Consider the following 19,548-nt stretch of genomic DNA (forward strand, 5'->3'; position numbering starts at 1 on the left):
ACACCACACCTCCAGCTCACAGAACGCTGACTGACATTCAGAGATGCTGCATTTGTTATTTTCTCTCCAGCCTGATGGCAGCAGCTTGAGTACCGTATAGCTCTCAGCTGCTCCGAGGTGGTAGCCATTTTTAGCCTCCCGAGGCAGAGTGGTGTAGCACATCCTGATGACTAAATGATGAAAAGGGAGCGAGAAGAGAGGCGACGAGAGCAGAGAAGATAGGAGATGAGAAGAGAAGAAGAAGAAGAAGAAGTAGAGGCTGAAGAGCGGTGTACTCTGCATCGTCTCCCCCAGGAGAATCTGCAAGTCCAAAACCAAGCGGGCAGAAGTAAAAACAGCCTCTCTGACAACCTCACTGGATCGCTACGCAGAGATGGAGTCGGCGGAAGAATTGCCACCGTGTGGGGTTCAGAACCAGAACCAGAACTTCAGAACCAAGGGATATGAATGAGCTCAAGGGCAGAAGTAAAGCAACATTTCACCCAGAAAGTGTATTTCAAGTTCCCACAAATTGGTGTTTGAGCTCAGAAGTTTTTTTCTCTCCTGCATCACTTCTCTGTAACTCCAAAAAGCAGAAAGAGCCAGCCACGTATATTTAGCTTGAAGCTAATGGACCACGTCAAAACCCGTCTCAGGCTGTACTGGGCGTGAGCTGTAGCGTTTGTAAGCGGATGTTCTTTGAACAGTTTTTATGAGGTCAAGCCACCGATTAGTGACTTGAAAGACAAAATACAGTCAGTCAATGACTGAGTGACTGTTTATATAACACATGTCTACCTGAGGGGTGCTCACACACACACAGACACACACACTCTCACACTGATGGTGGAGGCTCCCAAGGAGCCACTCCAATCAACGGGAGCAATGACGGGTTCACTATGTTGCTCAAGGACTCTTCAACACAGTCACGAGGGGGAGTGAGGCTCAAACCAGCGACCCTTGGGAGAGAGTCTGACCGCTGTACCTCTGCTGCCAGGTCTGGTTAAAAGGGCCCCCCCTGCAGGCATGGGCAGGTTGTGTCTTTCGCTCCAGTTGAAGGCAGAGTGATAACAAACATTCCAGCAGACAGGAGCACCGGCGCAGGTATGAGTCGCTGTCCTGCTGCGGCAGACAGACAGACGGAGCTCTGCTGGGAACAACAAACCAGTGTATCTCTGTAGTGGCTGGCGCGGCTGCTTCAGTGACTCCAGCCCTGGTTCATCCTCCAGTGATCGCTGTGTCACCGCTGCTAAAGCTGCTCCCCTCAGATAAGCCGGCCGGCCGTCACACTCTGTAATGCTGCCGTTGTGATCCAGCCAGGAGAGTTTCGGTGATGCCCTGGAAGAAGAAGTGCATCTGAGGAGCTGCTGACACGCTGCCAACCCAGTTAGCATCGTCGCTACGGCTGATTTACCTAAAGCACAGTGGCAGGAAAACTGCACCTAATGGTGGAGGTTTCACAAAAGCTAAATGGCTGCGATCCCTAATGTAAGATAGAAGGCTTTCCCTACTCTCTCTCTCTCTCTCTCTCTCTCTCGCTCTCTCTCTCTCTCTCACACACACACACACACACACACACACACACATTCATGAGGACATTACATTGTTTTACATTAATTTCCAGGAGATTCACCGTCACCCCACCCATCACCACCACTGTCCTAACCCTCACTTTCACCTAATCTTAGTCCTAATCCAAGTCAGCTGAATGATTTATTACGTTATGGTTCTTTGCAGAGTTGAAAATGAATTGAAATGTTGCAGCGGAGAGCCAGAAGTGCAGGGAGGGGATTTGGGCTGTTGGTCTCAGCGCAAGCCTCGACTGTATTTTAAGGCAGTTTATTCGGCCTCGTGAAGGCAGAGTAGAATCCGACTCCACTGCAGGGGGCGGCGATCAGGAGTTGAGGAGGGAATCAATAGAAGCTTCTCCCAGCGAGATATGCATGAGTGTGTCGGCTCGCCAGAACAGTGACAGAGACAAAGCTCCTCTGCTCAAAATCCAACACCAGCACGGTATCAAAAATGCTGGCGCTGGTAAAATAAGTCATCGCTCCCCCACTCTGCTGTCCTGCCACACTCCTGCTGACTCCATGATTCTATCAGGCACCGGGAGAACCGGGGCAGTGGGATGACAACAGGATCGACTCATCAGTTCACAAAAACAACAACAACAAAGAAATGACGGAGGGTGAAACAGACGAGGGGACGGAGGGTGGGAGATGGTTCACGAGCCCATATGGACCGAAGCACGTGTGACGCTGATGATCCAGCCATGAACAAGCTGTGGTCGATCTGCCGGTCATCTGCTGCGGCACATGAGGGGACGGCGTGATCATCCCACGGGTCATTTAGTCAAACTTGATGTGTTTAAAGGGACATTTCACCCAAAAATGAGAAGTCAGTCTGATGGAGGCATGAAGAGGTAGTCGTTTAGTGTTCATCTCCAGCACCAGGACATGTGGGCTAAAACCTTCACCTCAGCTTCCATCGGCGCGAGGCTGAGGAGAAAATGACTGACTTGGTGAACTGTCCCTTTAATGACAGACAACGAGGGAGCTTCAGCTACAATCTGAATGTAAATACAACCAAATGTTAGCAAACAGCTGATGGGGTTCTGACTCAATGTTACTCTGCAAGAATCAAAAAGAAAATCAACCAGTTTCCATGGTGACGGAGTTGCCTGCATCCCATTCAGACTGACTGAGAAGCCCTCGTAGAGCTCGAGACACCGTGCCAAGTCAGAGAACCACTTGCCCCTGACAACGAGGAAGGTCTCTGCCTCAGCGTGAGGCAGAAACTCAAGCAGAGGCGATCAAGTGTGGTTTTATTCTCCTGTTTCCTTAGGACTCCACCTCACCGAGGGTCTGGTCCCGTGTCCAGCACCCGTCACACTCTGACATCCAGAGAGTTGTCTATCCTCAGCAGACCTCACCTAAACCCCCCAAATCTAACTTTCCTATTCCAGGCACAACGTACTGCCAGACCCCAGCGCCGGTACCGGCCGGTGCAGTGACAACTGTACTGTCCAACAAAACTCGCGTGTGGTCCCACAAGTCTGACACAACCCGCGACGTTACAAACCAAAGAAGCAAGAGGACCAAAAGCCCCTTGATTGGTGTTTAAAATGAGGTGATTGCTGCTGTTTCCTGTCTGGTGGACGTGAGGCGGGTTACACAGACGCCTCCCACATGAAAATCACATGCTTGAGTTTTTTCATTCAGAGTAGAAAAGTGCTGCAGAAAAACAGCGAGCCATCAATCTTGCCGAAGTCAAAATATCTCATTAAAAGTGATTTATGCTGACTGAGGACTCACATCCCATTTAATTATTTCAAGTATGACAGTGGAACAGAGAATTAAAAAATGCCTGTTAAATCTTATTTCCAATTCATATTTAATTTACCATTTAATGACTGTTGAGGATTTGTGAATTTTATTTCAGTTGATCGTTATTTTTGACCAGGCAGAGGTCAGAGCGTTATTCACAGCACAGACCTACAGATATTGAGGAGTCCCGTCACGTGAAGGTTGTGTCTACCGTCCCGTCTTTAGAACCACGCCGCCCACAAAGCAGAACCTCATTACACAGGAAGCTGTAATCAGAGCTGCTAGCCATGAGTCTGGTCTCAGCGGAGCAGCTATAATCTCTGTTCAAACATGAGAGTAGTTCTCCGCATCGGCCTGCTGTCAGAAGTGTGCCTGCACGGCTGTGTGGTCTCTGCACGTTAGCATGCGGCGCGCTGCCTCCACCTGAGGCTCGGCTCTCGCTTCCCTCCCCAGATAACACGCAGAATCACCCGGCCTAAGCTTGTTTATTCAGAACGATCCACGGATCTCCCTGGAGGGCTTTGTGGGTTCATCCGCAGAATATCCAGAGAGTACTAAGGTACTATCATTCAGAATATTCACAGTACTCCAGGTGCAGTACAGATATATCTGCAGAGTGTCTCATTTCTCTTCCTGCACCAGCCAAAGTGCATAAGTGAGCTCATGCTGACAAAAATGCCTGGAGCTGTGGACGACTGGGATTGTGAGGGAAGCAGATTAGCATGCTAGCAAGCTCCACTAGCCGGGAGCGCGGTCAGATGATGTTGCGCTGCTTGTTGCGGTCTTTACGTTTGCATCGTGATGAGGTTTGCTGCTGAATTTCTCTGGGGTGGTTGAGCACGAGAGGTCAGCTAAGCTAACGAGCAAACCCCGACACTCACCAGCAGCTGTGGCCGCTAAAAGCCAAGTGTTCACGGCCATCAGATTAACTGCTGGTCAGAAAGTTCTCCACCATCTATGTTCTTGTCTAGAGGACGGGGGGGGGGGGGGAGCTTTGTACACAAACAGCAGCAGTACAAGTACAGCGGCGGCGAGGTCGCACCCACGTTTACCCATCGTGTTCTTGCTTCCTCCCTCTGACGTGTGCCGTTACAGCCAAATAATCAATGGCATCCACTTCAGTGGAGTGATGTGAGTGTTGTGACTCGTCTCTGAATAGGAATCTGTACGATAGCTAGAAAGTAGATATGGAGTCAAACATTTGGTGGTCGGCGTGGGAGCAGGCAGGCCCACGAGTCCTCATGAGTCGGTGTTAAAGTATCAGCCAACAGCTTCAGTGAGTTTGTCAAGATGTTAATGTGAGAATGTTGCTCAGCGTGATGGAGAGTGAAAGCCTGGTGTTTATTAAGTCCTTGTAGTGGCGAGCGCGGCACAGAAGCAGGGGATTATGGGTCCGCGCCGCTCACGTGTTGCTGAGCTCCAGCGTGACCAGGGAGGCATTAAAATGAAACAAGCTTCTTTTTTTATTATTATTATTATTATTATTGCAGATGTGGGGGCCACTGAGGGTGCAAAGTGGACAGAAATGACAAATTCCACAAGAGCAAACAGGGCACGCTACAGTTCACCTGAGCGAGCCTCGTTCGAGAGCGTTGCCTATTTGTCCCTCTGTCTTCCTCTGTTTGTCAGCTCTCGCCACCTCACAGCTTTTCCTCTGACTGCTTCTCCCTCTCCTGACGTCTCTGCGCCGCTGCCTGGACGGGCGTCAAGAGGCCGCCGGGGCAGAATGGATCTCTGCTTACTGCCCTCCGTTTCTGCACGCGCTCAGACGTGACATCACATCACAGATGCCATGCAGAGGCCCTTACATAACACACACACACACACAAAGGGGATGTTTGTGGGGACCTGAAGTTCCTCCATTCATAAGCATCTGATAGCCTCTTACTACGGTGGCCCCGAGAGCTCAACACGCACAACATAAGGAAATTAGAACCATCTAACAACACATGGCCTTTGCAGCTCAGATCACAGCACCGCGGAACCGTTCTCTATCTGATGATGTTGGGGTTTTGTTGGGTTTTTTTGCATTTTACTCCCAACATTCGCACAAAAGCTAATTTTGACTGGCCTTGCAGACTCACAGAGCCTCTGTGGAGACACATCGCCCACGTTTGTGTGTCTACCGTCACTATGCATGCTCACGCGGAGTGGACCCTCTCCAGACAGCCCCCCTAATGGGTGCCGGTTTTGCTGCCGGGTTACCATGGAGACCGTTTTGGTATATCAAACTGCCTCATTTCAGTGTGCCTGTCAATGGCTTAATGGCCGGGAACATTATGTATGTGAAGGGCTTTCAACAGGAAATGGCACCCGTAGCTCGGTCCTCCTGCTCAGGGCTGTGGTGTGAACAGGAGAGATGCTGTTTGATGTAACTGGGATGATCCAGATTCATGTATAATTTAAGTAATTTCTATATTTCTCTCTCGCTCTCTCTTGTTGTTTCTCTCCAAATAGCGATTCAGGCACCTGACCTTGTGTTACCACTGATCTAATAACGGATTTAAAAAAAACACACACACACACACACACAAAGAAGAACTCACCTCCTGTGTGTGACGTCAATCAAGAGGTAACTGAGTTAACTAAGAAGCAGCAGCCAGTCGAGGCGGATGGCCGCCCCCCGAGAGCCCGGGCTCCTGCTACATTTCTGTCCACGTGAAGGCAGCTTTTCCTCAAGTGAAACACCCTGTAACAACGCGCTGGTTAGGCTCTGGTTGGATGTGGGAACTACTTGGTTTAGGTTAACACACAAATAAAAGAAACAACGGCTACAAAAAGGTTCGGACATTTTGCTGAAAAGATCTGGTTGTGTCACCAGGACAACAGCTGAGAGTGGCTTGATGTCTCGCTACAAATGTGCGGTTTTGTTGCCAACATGGTGGCTGGAAACACACCAAGTTTCCACTTGTAACACCTGGTTTTGTTGCCAGGGCAACGGCAGCAACTGCCCCAACCTCCTAATACAAACACCTGGTTATTGCAAAAACATAACGGCTACCCGAATATCCCGACTTCTCACTCCTGGTTCATGATTATGCTACTAACACACACACACACACACACACACACACACACACACACACATCCTTGTACTTATGTCGTTGTAAGGACTTTCATTGATGTAATACCTTCTCTAGCCCCTCACCATAAACCTAACCATCTCAACTGACTGCCTGACCCTAACCTTGACCCTGAACCTAACCAGAACCTGACCCTAACCTTGACCCTGAACCTAACCAGAACCTGACCCTAAAACTAACCTAAACCTGATTCTAACCTCGACCCTAAAACCAAGTCTTGACCTACAAACGGCCATTTGAAAATGTGAGGACCGGCTAAAATGTCCTCACTTACCAATGCGTAAATGCGTATTCTAGTCCTCAATATGTAGCAAGTACAAGAACACACACACACACACGCCAGTGTGTAGTGTGTGAATGTCTTTTCCTGCTCATTACAGCTCATATTCATGTATATTTAAATCCACATGCACCTACAGATATGCTACCTGTGTGTGAATGAGAGGAAATCACACACACACACACGCACACACACACACACACACACACCCAGGTCATCTCCTCATTGTCACCGCCTCCTCCAGCTGCAGCAGCTTCACGTGTGTATCCGTCTCCTCACGTGCTGCCTGGTCTCATCCGCTCGCTCAGGCCTTGATCGGTTACATAGCCCTGAAACACCAAATTGACCCGTAATGAATGACAAGACTGACTTTTTTGTGTCGCCATGGAGACGGTCATAGAGGCTGTGTTTTTAACCTCTGGTGGCTTATCAGCTGTGTGGGTGGTCAAAGGCGCTGACCTCACAGGTTAACCCTTCCAGACAACACACATCAGATCCAGAGAGGACCAGAGAAATGCCTGAATGCCGAACAACCCACCACAAATGGACTCATGGTAAATGGACTCAATTTTATAGAGCGCTTTTCTACCTTAGCGGCACTCAAAGCGCTTTACAGGGTCGTCTCATTCACCATTCACACACACACACTCACACACTGATGGTGAGGCTACCATGCAAGGCGCCAACCTACTCATCAGGAGCAATTATGGGTTCAGTATCTTGCTCAAGGACACTTCAACATGGTCACCGGGGTCAAGGATCGAACCAGAGACCCTTCGGTTGCTAGACGGCCACTCTACCCCTGAGCCATGCTGCCCACAGCCAAGCTCTGGCTGATGGAGGTGTGTACGAGTCCTTGGTGTGGTCTAGTCCTTGGTGTGGTCTAGTCCTGGGTGTGTTCTAGTTCCCGGATTAGGGTTCGTTCCTCTACTAGGGTAAACTATCAAACATGGCCGCCTCACCATGGTAGCACCATTCAACCAAAACTCAGTCCTCACAGTGACTCATCACCAAGTTTTAAAGGTGGTTTGGACTGAATTTGAGATCACGGGTCTACCCACTAGCAGGAGGGCATCACAGTCAAACACAAACACATCACTTCCTGATGCCACCAGGTGGAGCTATGACGGATTGGACCCAGGATGCAATGGGTTAATCCCTTCTTCACCCCTCTAGCGCATTTTGTTCAAATCAAGCTAGTTTTTGAGTAATCCTGCTGGCAACCAAATAACCAAACACCTGAGGGGAGGTAGGAACGTAGCTCGGGAAGGAGGCGCCCTCACCCCTCGTGGCTGAGGAGGGAGCGGCTCCCGCACGACGGCACACTTTCATGATGACTGAGACTAAACAGGTTCACGCGACCGACCACACCAACAACCGTGTCAATCGTCCTCCCCGTGGAGTCGTCAGTCTGGGAGTTTTACGTCTCCTGGTGTTTCGTCTCTCTGCTCCGTCAGCTGTTCGATGTGGCTATAAGACGTTTCTGCATGAAACTACAGGCAGACGATTCGTTCACTATCACCACCCCCCCCCCCCCCCCCCAAGCTCTGGGACCAATCGGCCCATTTCTCAGCCAGGCGAGCCCGGAGTGCCATGAATCTCTGTAAATCACAGACTTAACAGCCCGCTGTGATCCTGCAGGGACTGGCAGAGCCTCTGTAGTGCAGTTCATCAAGAGATACTACAGTACGCCGGTACACAAGCTGGTACACCACCACTCCTGCGCTGTGTTGTACTCTTGCAGTTAAAGTAAATACATTTGGATACTTTCCTACTTGCTTGATAGGATTTTTGAGCTTTCGTCATTTGGATTGTCACTTCAGAATGGAATGAAAATGTTTCTGAGCTTGTTTACATCATTAGTCGTAGTAACTGATTTGAGCTGCACCCTCTAATTAGGCGAACAGAGTGGATTAAGTTTGGATATTACTGAACCTACACTGTCTGGATGATCGTTGTGACAACAGCAACAGACAACCCCAGGGACATGCAGAGGATGCAGACGAGCAACACAGACCAGCGATCCATTGCTGCACCAAACTCCATTCAAAAAACAAGCATTTTAAAGGTCATCTGCTTGTCATACTGTGCAGAGACATGACAAATCATCGAGGTAGTACTCGTACTAATCAGTGTCATGATATAAGGCTTTCAGCATCATTTTGATCCGTTAACTGAAATGAAATCACAGCCCTAGTGGTCCATCCACTCAGCAGAATTCAATTAAGGAAGAGTTAGCAATTATTTCCTCTTTCCTAAGAGAGTTCGTCAGCGAATGCAGCGTATCAAAGTAAATTCCCTGCAGGGATCAATCATTTGTCTGATTCTGACTACGTGGTTACTGGTTAACACGTTTTTGCACTGAGGAACCACATGAGAGGAACAGCATATCACGTGTCTACAGAAGGACATTAGCTTGTAGCTCAATCTGATGAATCCATCTTTTTATTTGATGCAAACCACTGATGTCTGTACTCACTGTCCCGCTATAAAGGAACTAACCTAAAGCCAACAAGCTGACTCTGAGTTGGGGAGAGCAAAGTTCAATTCTACACACTGGACCTGTAAAATAAATTCACTTGGATGATGTAAATTAAACAAACAGATTCAGGAAGGACAGAACAGGAAGTATAGAGAAAGAAAGTGGGAAGAATATGCAAACCAAACCAAACAAGCACGCCACATCTCCCCGAGTGCTGACTGGTGTCCTCGAGTCCAGTCCAGACTAAACACAGACAATACCAAAGTGTCTCTGACAGACTTGCAGTCCATCACAAATCAATTTGTCATTAATGCCTCAGCTGAGAGGCTAAAGGAGGAAACAGGAAATAAAAAGATTCCCTTAGAACACTCACAGTCACTCGGACGGGCAAAGTAATAAAAGAAGCTTGCGTGATTTCATCCGCATAGCAAATAGTTTTATTTCACAAGCTGGCAGGTTTATCTTTGATGAAATGTGGTGTGTCGTGATGAGGATGCACTTGTGAGACATTCGGCCTGCCGCTCTGCACTTACTGGTCTTTTTAAGGACCCTTGAGGTGACGGACTTGATTCATTAAAAGCCCAATAAGTATTTTCACCTGATGATTGCATTCCACGTCGGGACGAAGTACAATAAACTTTTGGAATAAAAGCAATAAGGCATGTAATTTAATCAGGTGACGTCTATATTTAGCAAAAACAGCACAAGTAGGGCAGGCGGGCGTGGAGCAAATCAACCTGATATCAGCTTTGCAGCATCTTTTTCCTGTTTGCAGCAGATTGTGTTTATTGCCCAGGAGGGTTCTCATATGACCTGGAAGCACAGTATCTCCATGGCAGCCATGTTGAGAGCCTCTCTACAGGAAGGTGCCTCTGTTTTTATGAGAGGAAAGGAGGTAAAGCTGACTGATGACATTCACGAACACCAACGCCATCGGGGGAAGAGCCACGCTTATCGTATACGCTGTTCTCCGTCCAAAGATGTCCATTTGATAAAACAATAAATTCACAATGGAATTTTTTTTTTTGAGAATTAAAAATGTGATGTTCTGCTCATTATTTTTAAATTTCTAAAACTAGTAGAAAAGCCAGAACCAGGACGAACCCCCGTCTCACCAGCAGACCCAGCTAACTGTAGTGACCAAACACAGAACTCACCAGTGGGGACTTGAAACCAACATCCGTCTCCTGCTGCATCCAAAAGTCCCGTCAAAGCAACTTCTTCCGCTCAGGAACCCAGAGCCCGAGTCAGCTGTCCTGCAGCCCTCTGTCAGTCCACCACTCCCTGCACCTCCTCATATGATTCCGCTTCCTTTATCTGATGTCACGTGACTCTCTACTTTCCTGTGGTCAAAATTACTGTGGCCACTAGATGGCATCGGACAGTAGAGCCGGTCAGGAGCTCAAACCTGGTTGCTCACACGCTGAAGGAGAATCGTCAAAGATTTTCTGCCCTTTGATCTCAAGGGAGATTAGAGGATAATGGCACATCACACACGTCGGGATCGCGGTGCACCTCCTCCCTCGCCGATCTCATCACCAAGCAGGAAAAAATGAAGTCGAAGGCGGTGCACCGAGTTGCTGAGGTAAGCAAGAGTGGATGTAGAAATGTTCTAGAACCCATGCGGCTACGAGTTCTTCAGTGAGAACCGCAGGTGAGTTTTAACAGCCAGGGTACAGTGTGCTAGCTAACGTTATTCTTAAGGGCTGCAGCGGTTCCCCTTGGCGAGTACTAACATCCATTTCAGGAGCAAATATGTCTGAAATATGTCAGGACCCATCTGGTGAGTTTGGGAGCAGATCTGAAGGTTCTAGAGGTTCTAACCTCCTCACACTTCCAGGAAATCATTCTGAAAATCCAGAAACATACATGCGCACGTTGTCTTCATCACGTGTGTGTTTGCGACCTGCCTGCTCCTTGCTCGGGGGAGGAGCTGCCCGTGGTGCTGAAACCATCACTCCTCCTCCTCTTATTTACTTCTGCTTCGGCCTCCACCAGAGCTGATCCACACCTGGCCATCGATCCCTCTATCAGACTGGAAATAGGTGACTGGTGTCATTGCTGCCGTAAGACCTGCGCCTGAGCGGCGCAAACGCGGCCCGCCAGTAAACCCCAGCAGCGATCGGAGCGATTTAAAATCAGAGCAAATCTCTCGTCCCGCGTCAGTCCAGAGGAGGCGATCAATGGAGGGATTAGAGGATAAAACACAGCCGTTGCAGTAAAACCTCCGGAGTCTGTTACCATCACACTCGCACTGGTAAACCAAAGCGGCGTCCGCTGCATTCATGGTTCGTCTTCAACGCAGCTTCAAGGGCTTCGTCAGCGAGAGGAACGTCTCTGTCGCATCTCACATTTATCATCCGTCTGAATGAGAGCCGAGCGATCCGCCACATTCAGAGGTTGCTGAGCGCGATGAAGGTCAAATAAGCGAGTTCGATATTTAATGAACGAGCCTCTGGGTTTATTTACACGCACTGTGACATCAGTTCAGCTGTTGGTCTGTTGGTGGCGCTGATCTGCAGCTTTAGAGACATGAGCCTTTAAAAGTGACATCTTAAGATTGTTCACACGTGTTTCTAATAATCCACCATCACTCCACAGGCTGTGACACTTTCAACTCTCAGGGGTTGAATAAATACACTTAGCAGAGGAATTAATGACAAAATTAATCAAATAATAAACCCATTATCATGAGTTCACTTCATTAACGTCCAAAAAGTAATTAAAAGGGCAGCCCGCTTCAGCTTCCCTACGAATGTGACGAATTTCCATTTTAAATTCTTGTAATTTCGATACTTTGAGCCAAACGTGACATTTAAAGAAACTCAAGAGATTTTCTTAAATAAAATAACAATATTAACAATAAATTTTAGACTGAACGTCATATTTACTTACCTTTTTCAAGGTAATTGGGGTCCAAGATTATTTTTCCTGGATGAATTTGTCAGATTTACAGCGCCTTTGCGAACAAAAAAGGTCTTCAGCTTCACTTTTGTAAACCTGCCACGCGACGAGTGGATTGTGTTTAGAGAGCCATGAAAACGTGGGAAAGCAGAGGGTAATGAAGAATAATCCTGATTAACGTCTACTTGTGTCACACCGATAACGGAGACCAGTCTGTTGAGTTAACAGTTGCGATGCGTCACAGCTGAGTGGAGCTGCCGTTATTAGTTTTGACATGTGCGGCCTGTACGTACGCCGACGTTACCGGGAGGAAGAGACAAACGCAGATCCAGAAACACGTCCAGCTGCCGGCGGAGATTCACAACTTAAATCCTTTCATCTTCTGGGATCAGAGTGAGCAGTGTTGGAGGAGCAGATCAGATCGGAAAGCTTTTAGAGGTTGTTCAACTGCTGTAAATGGCATGAATCCAGTTTAAAGCTTTGTATCACTCCTTCAGCCTGCCAACGCCGCATCATTTATTCAGAGTACTTCTCCTTCAGCTACCGCAGCCACACTGAAGAACAATGGAACTCATCTGAGGCCGCCCAACTCATCCGGGTCAGGATGTATACGCGCCGTGTTTAGGTTCTACATGGCAGCGTAGCATTGGGGAACTTTGTACGGCTCTGGTTAATTCTCCAAATAATGTAGAATGTAAGAAATGTTATTATGTCATTGCTAATTTTTAAGGAAAGTTTCATTACTGTCCATTGTCTCCAGGGACAGATGAGGAGACAGAGACCCTCTTCTCGGGAGCTGAGAGCCACGCTAGTTAGCTTGGCACAATGAACGATAGTGGGTGGGAAGTGTTAGCATCAGCTAGCTGGAGCTTTCTGACCTCTTCAGGACTTCCTTGACCCTTCATGTGCCTTGGGCGTTGGTGCACCTGTGCCAGGGGCGCCTGCTTCTCGATAATCACATCGTCTCCTCGTGTCAAATGATTTCACAGAGAATTTCATGCAAAACCTGAACGTAGGCAGCAAAGACCAGTTTCAGGCTAACACTTCCCACCCATTACTATTCATTGCGCTAAGCTAACTAGCGGTCCGAAGATGAGATTGGGAGGTTGTCTAATGCGGTAAATCTCTAGCTCAATGGAGGAACGTTGTAGGTGAAAGCTTGCGACTGAACGACTGTATCAGTCTGAAATCTCCACTCATGGCTACGTTGAAACGAAACAACAAACACTGAGCTAGCAAGCTAGTAGCGACCTACAGGCTAAAAAAATTGGCCAGTATTGAGTTGTAAATATATACAATAAGGGTACATTAATAAAGGTCAGTTAATGCTTTGTTGTATGAGTGCTGAAACTCACCATTAATTAGGCATAATTAACCATTCGTTAATGCGCTGTGACTCTTATCCTAGAGCGAGGAACATGTCACACCTGACCCCAACCTCCCCTAGTTTTCATCCACCTTCGCTGTAAGTAATAAGATGTTCATGTGAGCAACGTGACCTCAGCATCAGCCAACCAGGATCACCCTTCCCCTGCTCGACATGTTCTGCTTGCACTATTTTCTACTCTTAGGAACAAGATGCCACAGACTGCTGCACCTTGCGGTTGCCATAGAAACCAAGAGGCTGACAGGCCAGTCGCTTCTTCTGCTGCATGACAATTCAGCGAGGGACGAAGGATTCCTGATTATTTCGAGGCGGCTTGCCTCCATGCACCGTCTGTGCTGATAATTCTGCTGTTTGCCAGGCGCTAATTGGATAACAGCTCCATCCTGGAAGCTGCTGCTCCACTCGGAGGGAGCTGGACGGGCTCAGGTGACCCGCTCCTCTGACCCGGGCACCGCCGGGGCCCCGTATCGTTAAGCACCTGCGGACTGTGATTACATAATAGGATGGAGGCGGCGGCGAAGCGGCTCCAGCGGCGGAATGTCCACTCACCTGAGCTGAAATGGGAGCTGAAGGCGAAGCCGGGGCTGAGAACAGCTGAGGACACCAGGAGTAGCGGCAGCATCTTCATCGCGGACCGGGGGAAGCTGCGAGGCTGGGGGCTGTCAAACCACCGCGTCGGGGCGCATCTTCATTCCTCCTTCGACTCCCGACCATCTGACGCTGGCTCCTCTTCTGGGTTCGTCAGGGTGCTGCGGCATGAAGAGGAAACATTCACGTCCCTTCAGGCGACACCTGGACGCGGTCACATCCTCCCACAGAACCCCCTAAGAAAAAAACAAAACAAAAAAACCCACAAAACCCCACGTCAAATTCGAGGCTGCGAGCCGGGAGCTGTCCGAGGTGCTGACAGTAACAGCGCCATCTTGCTCTCTAATGCGCCCGAATAGAATTTATGGAGCGTTTGTTGCGCTCCGTCTGCAGGGGGGAGGGGAGGGGAGGGGGTGGGGGGGTCTGCGAGGCTGAGGATAGGCTTGAACATGTTCAGCTGACTGAAATATACATGGCACAAGCGGATAGGGTGGAGGGATGTGGGGCAGGGAGCTATTTTTGCTGTTAAAAAGACCTTTTTTAATTTTATTTTAAGGTTGCTGGTGTGTCCCGCCCCCACCCCACCCCATGCCACCCCCCTTGACAGCACATAACTAAATAAATAAATGTGTCACAATTTTTTTTTTTATTGTTTCTGGAGGCGGCAGCTGCCTCTGTGAGTCAGACAAAATAAAAGAGGAATAAAAGGATTCCACAGGAGCAGATTGTGATGTAACACTGGGGAAAGGCCCACCGCCGCTCTCTGGACCCTCCTCGCCTTTAATCCCACTGTCCATACATGCTGGATGAAGCCCCCTCCTCCATCATCCACCCCCCCTCCCACAGCAGCAACTTTTCCTCCCTTCTGGTGTCCAGTTCCTCCCCCCACGTGTGGAATCGCACAGCCTGTTGTTGCGTGTTGCAGCCAACATACATGTTGTAGCTGACATACTTATTACGGCGTTGATGGTGGCAGCCTCCCGCAAGACCAGCCATGGTGCCGGCGAAGCAGGAGATGATTGAATAAGCTTGCTTGGGGACACAATTTTTTTTGGTGAAGTTAAATCTTCCTTTTTTCCTGCTAACTGTTTCTGAATCGTCACTGACAGGTCAGCTAGCTTACAGGTAGCTCATCCTGCATTAGCATAGCTTTGCTGAGTCCACCAACATCAATATTTGCAAATAAAAATGTGATATTAATTACCTTCTTGCTATGGTGAGTGTTTATTGGGGGGTGGCAAGATTGATCTAAACAAGCTATAATTCATTATCACACTCCATGCCAGCAGGGGGCAGCATATTACCAGACACGTGGGGTAGCCACACTGAAGAAGGAAATGCTAACATCTTTAGCATGAGCTCATGTTGAAGTGGTCGTCTGTCAGAACTGGTTAGGTACAGGTGGTTTGGCCTCCGTGAGGGAAAGAATAAATACATTAATACATAGCAAAAGTGGCAAATACTCAGGTGTCTCGCCGATGTTTCCTGGTTCTACATGAATACATTTTTGTAGGTTTAAGTAGGAAAGGTAAATGATGCGCCTTGATAATCAAGTCTTTCTAACAGAAACATTTTCTGTTAGAAAACCTTTGAAGTGAACCTGTTTTGTGTGCATGCGTGTGTGTGTGTGTGTGTGTGTGTGTGTGAGAAACTCAACCTTCCAGTCAGTACCTAAACACACCAGTGGCAGACATGAGTTTCCTCTGGAGGGTGGCGGGTCTGGACTGCTGCTCCAGTGTGACCTCAACAGGTTGTTTGCTTCGAAGGTTTTCTGCCGGGGAATCCTGTGGGCAAAAAAAGCTTCCCGACAGAAATCCCTCAAGGCAAACTTCCAAACTTCCCCATCGTGCCACTGTGGTGCCGCCCTCTGGTACACAAGGAAAACCTCTGTGACAGAAATCCCACCAGAACACCTGCAGTATCTGGTATGACAGGCAAGGTATTTGAACGCAAATGTGACATTTTCCTAATTTAACCAAAGGACTTCAGATAGACGCCAGACAGCACCCAGCAAATTTGTGTTGCTACAGTTCCTTCGCACTGGAACTCTTGGACCCTCCCTCCTCCTCCCCCTCCTCCTCGGCCCATGCTCCACCTCTCCTCCAGGGCCAAATTGACTGTAGTCTTTGCATTATTCTGCTGACAAACGGGGTGAAACCATGATGTCCTTGGCAGAGGTTATTACATTTGTTTAGGTCTGTAAAAGCATGGCCTCCCACCCTCACTGCTGCCCTGCTGCACTGAGGGTGACGAATGTGCCTGATTCAATGAGCTGAACGAGACCTCGATGGAAGGACGCTGCTCATAGTTTTGGACATCTGATCCCTCATCTAAATCTCTTCACTCCACCGCCTCCTCTTGTTTCACCATCTTGTCATGTCATATTCTCGTCTCTGATACACGGTGTTGTATGTCTGCTGTTTCCCTGGAAACGGAAAGACGAGGATAAGATGGATTTCTGGGGTGAGAAGCAAGCAGAGGAGATGATAGTCACTTTACATCAATTGTGAGGAGCATAAAGTGAACTTAGTGTTCGTATGAGCTGCTGCAGATCAAATCTAGCCCCTCCCTCCCGCAGGAAGAAGCATTATCACTCTGCATATCAGGCTGTTTGTGGTGAAGAAAAACTAAATTATTGCTGCACTCCATCCTCGCCCTAACAGGAGAGAGGAGGGAGGCTAGCAGGGGCCGGTCGGAGGCTTCTGGCCCGGCTCTAACGGCTCCCTCCGGAGCACCGGTCCGTCCTCACCCAGGCAGCTGCACATGCTGAGCTGCTCCTCTCTGGTTTCACACTGGAGCTCGTAAAGACGCCGTCGGCCTCAGGGCGCCGCGGGAGTCTTCAGAGCCCCAACTGTTTAATGTTGCTTAGAGATGTGCTTTTATTCGATTGGCTGCGAGGATTTTACAATTCCTTGGCTCTGTAAAACTGCATCAATCTGACAAACAATGCTGCGTTTATTATTTTTTTCCACAAAGCGACATTTGAGATGCAGCTACGATAGTAAAATCAATTCCATCAAAGGAGGAATTTTGTGGCTCTGTCCATTTAATAAGCCGCTTGTATAAAAAGCTTTACTGCTGAAGAAAGATACTCTCATGGCTTTACATGTACAGTAAACCTTGATTGAATCCTCCTGTTCATGTCTGTTACAAGATCCCCAACATGCTCCAATGATGAGGCTCTCACTCGACGTAAAAACAAATATAATCATCACCATTATTATGATTGTTTGGTTTTTTTTAGAAAAACTGGAGAAAATTCTCCAGAAGATGGAGAATAAGACCTCTGAGGACAACACAGTTGAATTCGTTCTTGTATGGAGACGCAGGCTGTGCCAGCAGGACTTTGTAAACACACAAACAGGCTTTTTTTTTTTTTCTCAAATACAATTTGACACTTTAACAATCTGCTGTTTCCAGAGGCAACATGAAAAGTCAGCTGTTGGAAACACTGTTATCTGTTCCCCTGCAGTCAGAGCTCCTCTTTCTCCCTGCAGAGCTTCTTACTGGATGTCAAAGTCTTTTCCCCCTGGACATTGTTTTTGCCTGCAGGACTGCGCGGAACTCCAATACCCATACAGATGCACTCACACAAACATTTAGACCTCCTAATTACTCTCCTGGTCTGTCCCCTGATGATTTCCTCATGCAGACGAGAGATTCATGGATGAAGCATCCAACCGATTGCACATCTTGCAAATTTATTATTGCTGAGTCTTGACAACCAAGACTTGGCTGTTACCAAGATGTTTGCGCAATAGAGCAGCACAAGAATAAGCCCCAAAAGCCAGAAATGAGTTAGCGTTGTTCAACGTCTGGTTCCCTCGTCAATGGGAGTCATGAATTTTCAGTTGAAGTCCTCACACACAGGACTGTGGTTCACATTCGCATGATTTAAAGTGTTGCTCAGTCAAAAGAAACAGTAACACTTGTGGTTTATCACTGCCATGAACAAGCACTGGACCAGAGGTGTTCTAGTTTGTTTTACTGAGTGTTACTGAGCGTAAAGCTGGACAAAGAAGATGTGGGTTAGACCAGACAATGACCTGGCTGTTGTTAGCTGGCAGTCACCGTTAGCCTCAAGCTAAATACAAGTGGCTGGTTCTTTCTGCATTGTGAGTCTCAAACAAGTAATATGAGCTCAAGGCAATGATTTGGTGGTACTGTAAAGGTAAAATACACTTTTTGAAGCATCTCTCTAAGTCGGGAGGCTCTTTACATTAGAAAACATGTTTTCTGTCAGAGGGCTTTTCCTCCTCAAAGCCAGCTCCGCCCTTGTGCAACTGAAAACATTTAAATGGTCAATTAGTTGCTCCCTTCCTGGGAGAAAAAGGTACATTTTCATTAAGGTAGGTTTTCAGTGGCCTACTTTGGTTCTCTTCTAGAACCTTATGAGGTCGCTGATGCTTCAGATTGACTTACACTTAGTTGTATTCTATGTTGGAAGAATGCCCTCAGGTCACATTTTTTCACCTGATGATGGAGTGCGCTAATTTTTGTCCAAGGTGTGGATCTTGTTTTTTCATCATCGGGGATCGTTGAACTGTGGTGTAGTAGTCCGCCTCGCTAATGTATGGCTCTTAAACCTGATGACTCGTCAATGTCTGTAAGGCCTTGGTGCTCAATGGATGCATCCGTCAAGGCACAATTAGGCATCTGAGTGGGATCAATTGCACTTTTCTACATGCCATGTATTGGTGATAGCAAATAAAGGATTTTTATTTCTTTTACCTGCTACAATGAACTCTTGATCAACAGATCTTTTGTAAAGACACAACAGTCACCTCTCATGTCTTTCTTCCGCTATTCACGAAGCCAGTGTGACCCATAACTTAATGAGGTTGCACCTTTACTCGTAAAATCAGGACTTACAGTATGTCACCTATGTACTTCTTAGTAGTGCCCTGACTTCTAAGATTATCACCACTGGGATAAAGGCTGAGAGAGCACATGGGTGATGGCCTACCGGGCCCATCAAACCCTACCGTGACTCAGATACTTAGCCAGTCTTGGAACTGGTATCAATATCAATACTCCAACTCTAAAGTGCTGTACAGTATTGTCAAGAATACCCCATTAGCCTTAAAGGTAAAAGCCCTCAGGGGCCTTAAAATATGCATCCCAGGGGGCTGTGATTTGCCCAGTCTTGTCACAAGGGGTTACTTAAAAAGTTCCAACAAAAAATTCCTCCTCTAATATTCATTTGTACTGGACTTGAAAAGGGTGATAATGAGCAAGAGCACTAAGTATTAACACCAAAAGATAGCTTAGTATGAAGAAATGTTAGCTTTAAACAAACAATGAAAACCAAAAGAAAAAGTTAGCTTTAAACAATGAAACTCTAAAGAAAGCGTTAGCTTTAAACAATAAAAAACAAAAGAAAACGTTAGCTTTAAACAATGAAACTCTAAAGACAACATTAGCTTTGAACAATGAATAAAAAGAAAACGTTAGCTTTAAACGATAAAAACCAAAAGAAAATGTTAGCTTTAAACAATGAAATTAAAAAGAAAACGTTA

The 19,548-nt window shown here is 47.5% G+C and overlaps 1 protein-coding gene and 1 long non-coding RNA gene across 3 annotated transcripts in view; both read right to left on the reverse strand.

Moving 5' to 3' along the window:
* The window catches only part of aatkb (apoptosis-associated tyrosine kinase b), a 42,826-nt gene extending 28,447 nt beyond the window's left edge, over positions 1 to 14,379 (reverse strand). For both annotated transcript variants that reach the window (XM_086195079.1, XM_086195078.1), the window contains exon 1: positions 13,991 to 14,379. In XM_086195079.1, the coding sequence (XP_086051205.1) occupies positions 13,991 to 14,069 (79 nt within the window). In that variant the 5' untranslated portion in view covers positions 14,070 to 14,379. The remainder of the gene's footprint in view (positions 1 to 13,990) is intronic.
* Positions 4,804 to 7,010, reverse strand: LOC147240021 (uncharacterized). Its single transcript, XR_015111612.1, has 3 exons — positions 6,878 to 7,010; positions 5,852 to 5,994; positions 4,804 to 5,108 (listed from the first exon to the last, which is right to left on the reverse strand). It is a non-coding gene; the product is annotated as an uncharacterized LOC147240021 (long non-coding RNA).
* Positions 14,380 to 19,548: the final 5,169 nt, after the last annotated feature.

Source organism: Aulostomus chinensis, chromosome 23 (genome assembly GCF_037954235.1).
Source record: "Aulostomus chinensis isolate RoL2024-O1b breed Wild chromosome 23, RoL_Achi_v1.0, whole genome shotgun sequence".
NCBI lineage: Eukaryota > Metazoa > Chordata > Actinopteri > Syngnathiformes > Aulostomidae > Aulostomus > Aulostomus chinensis.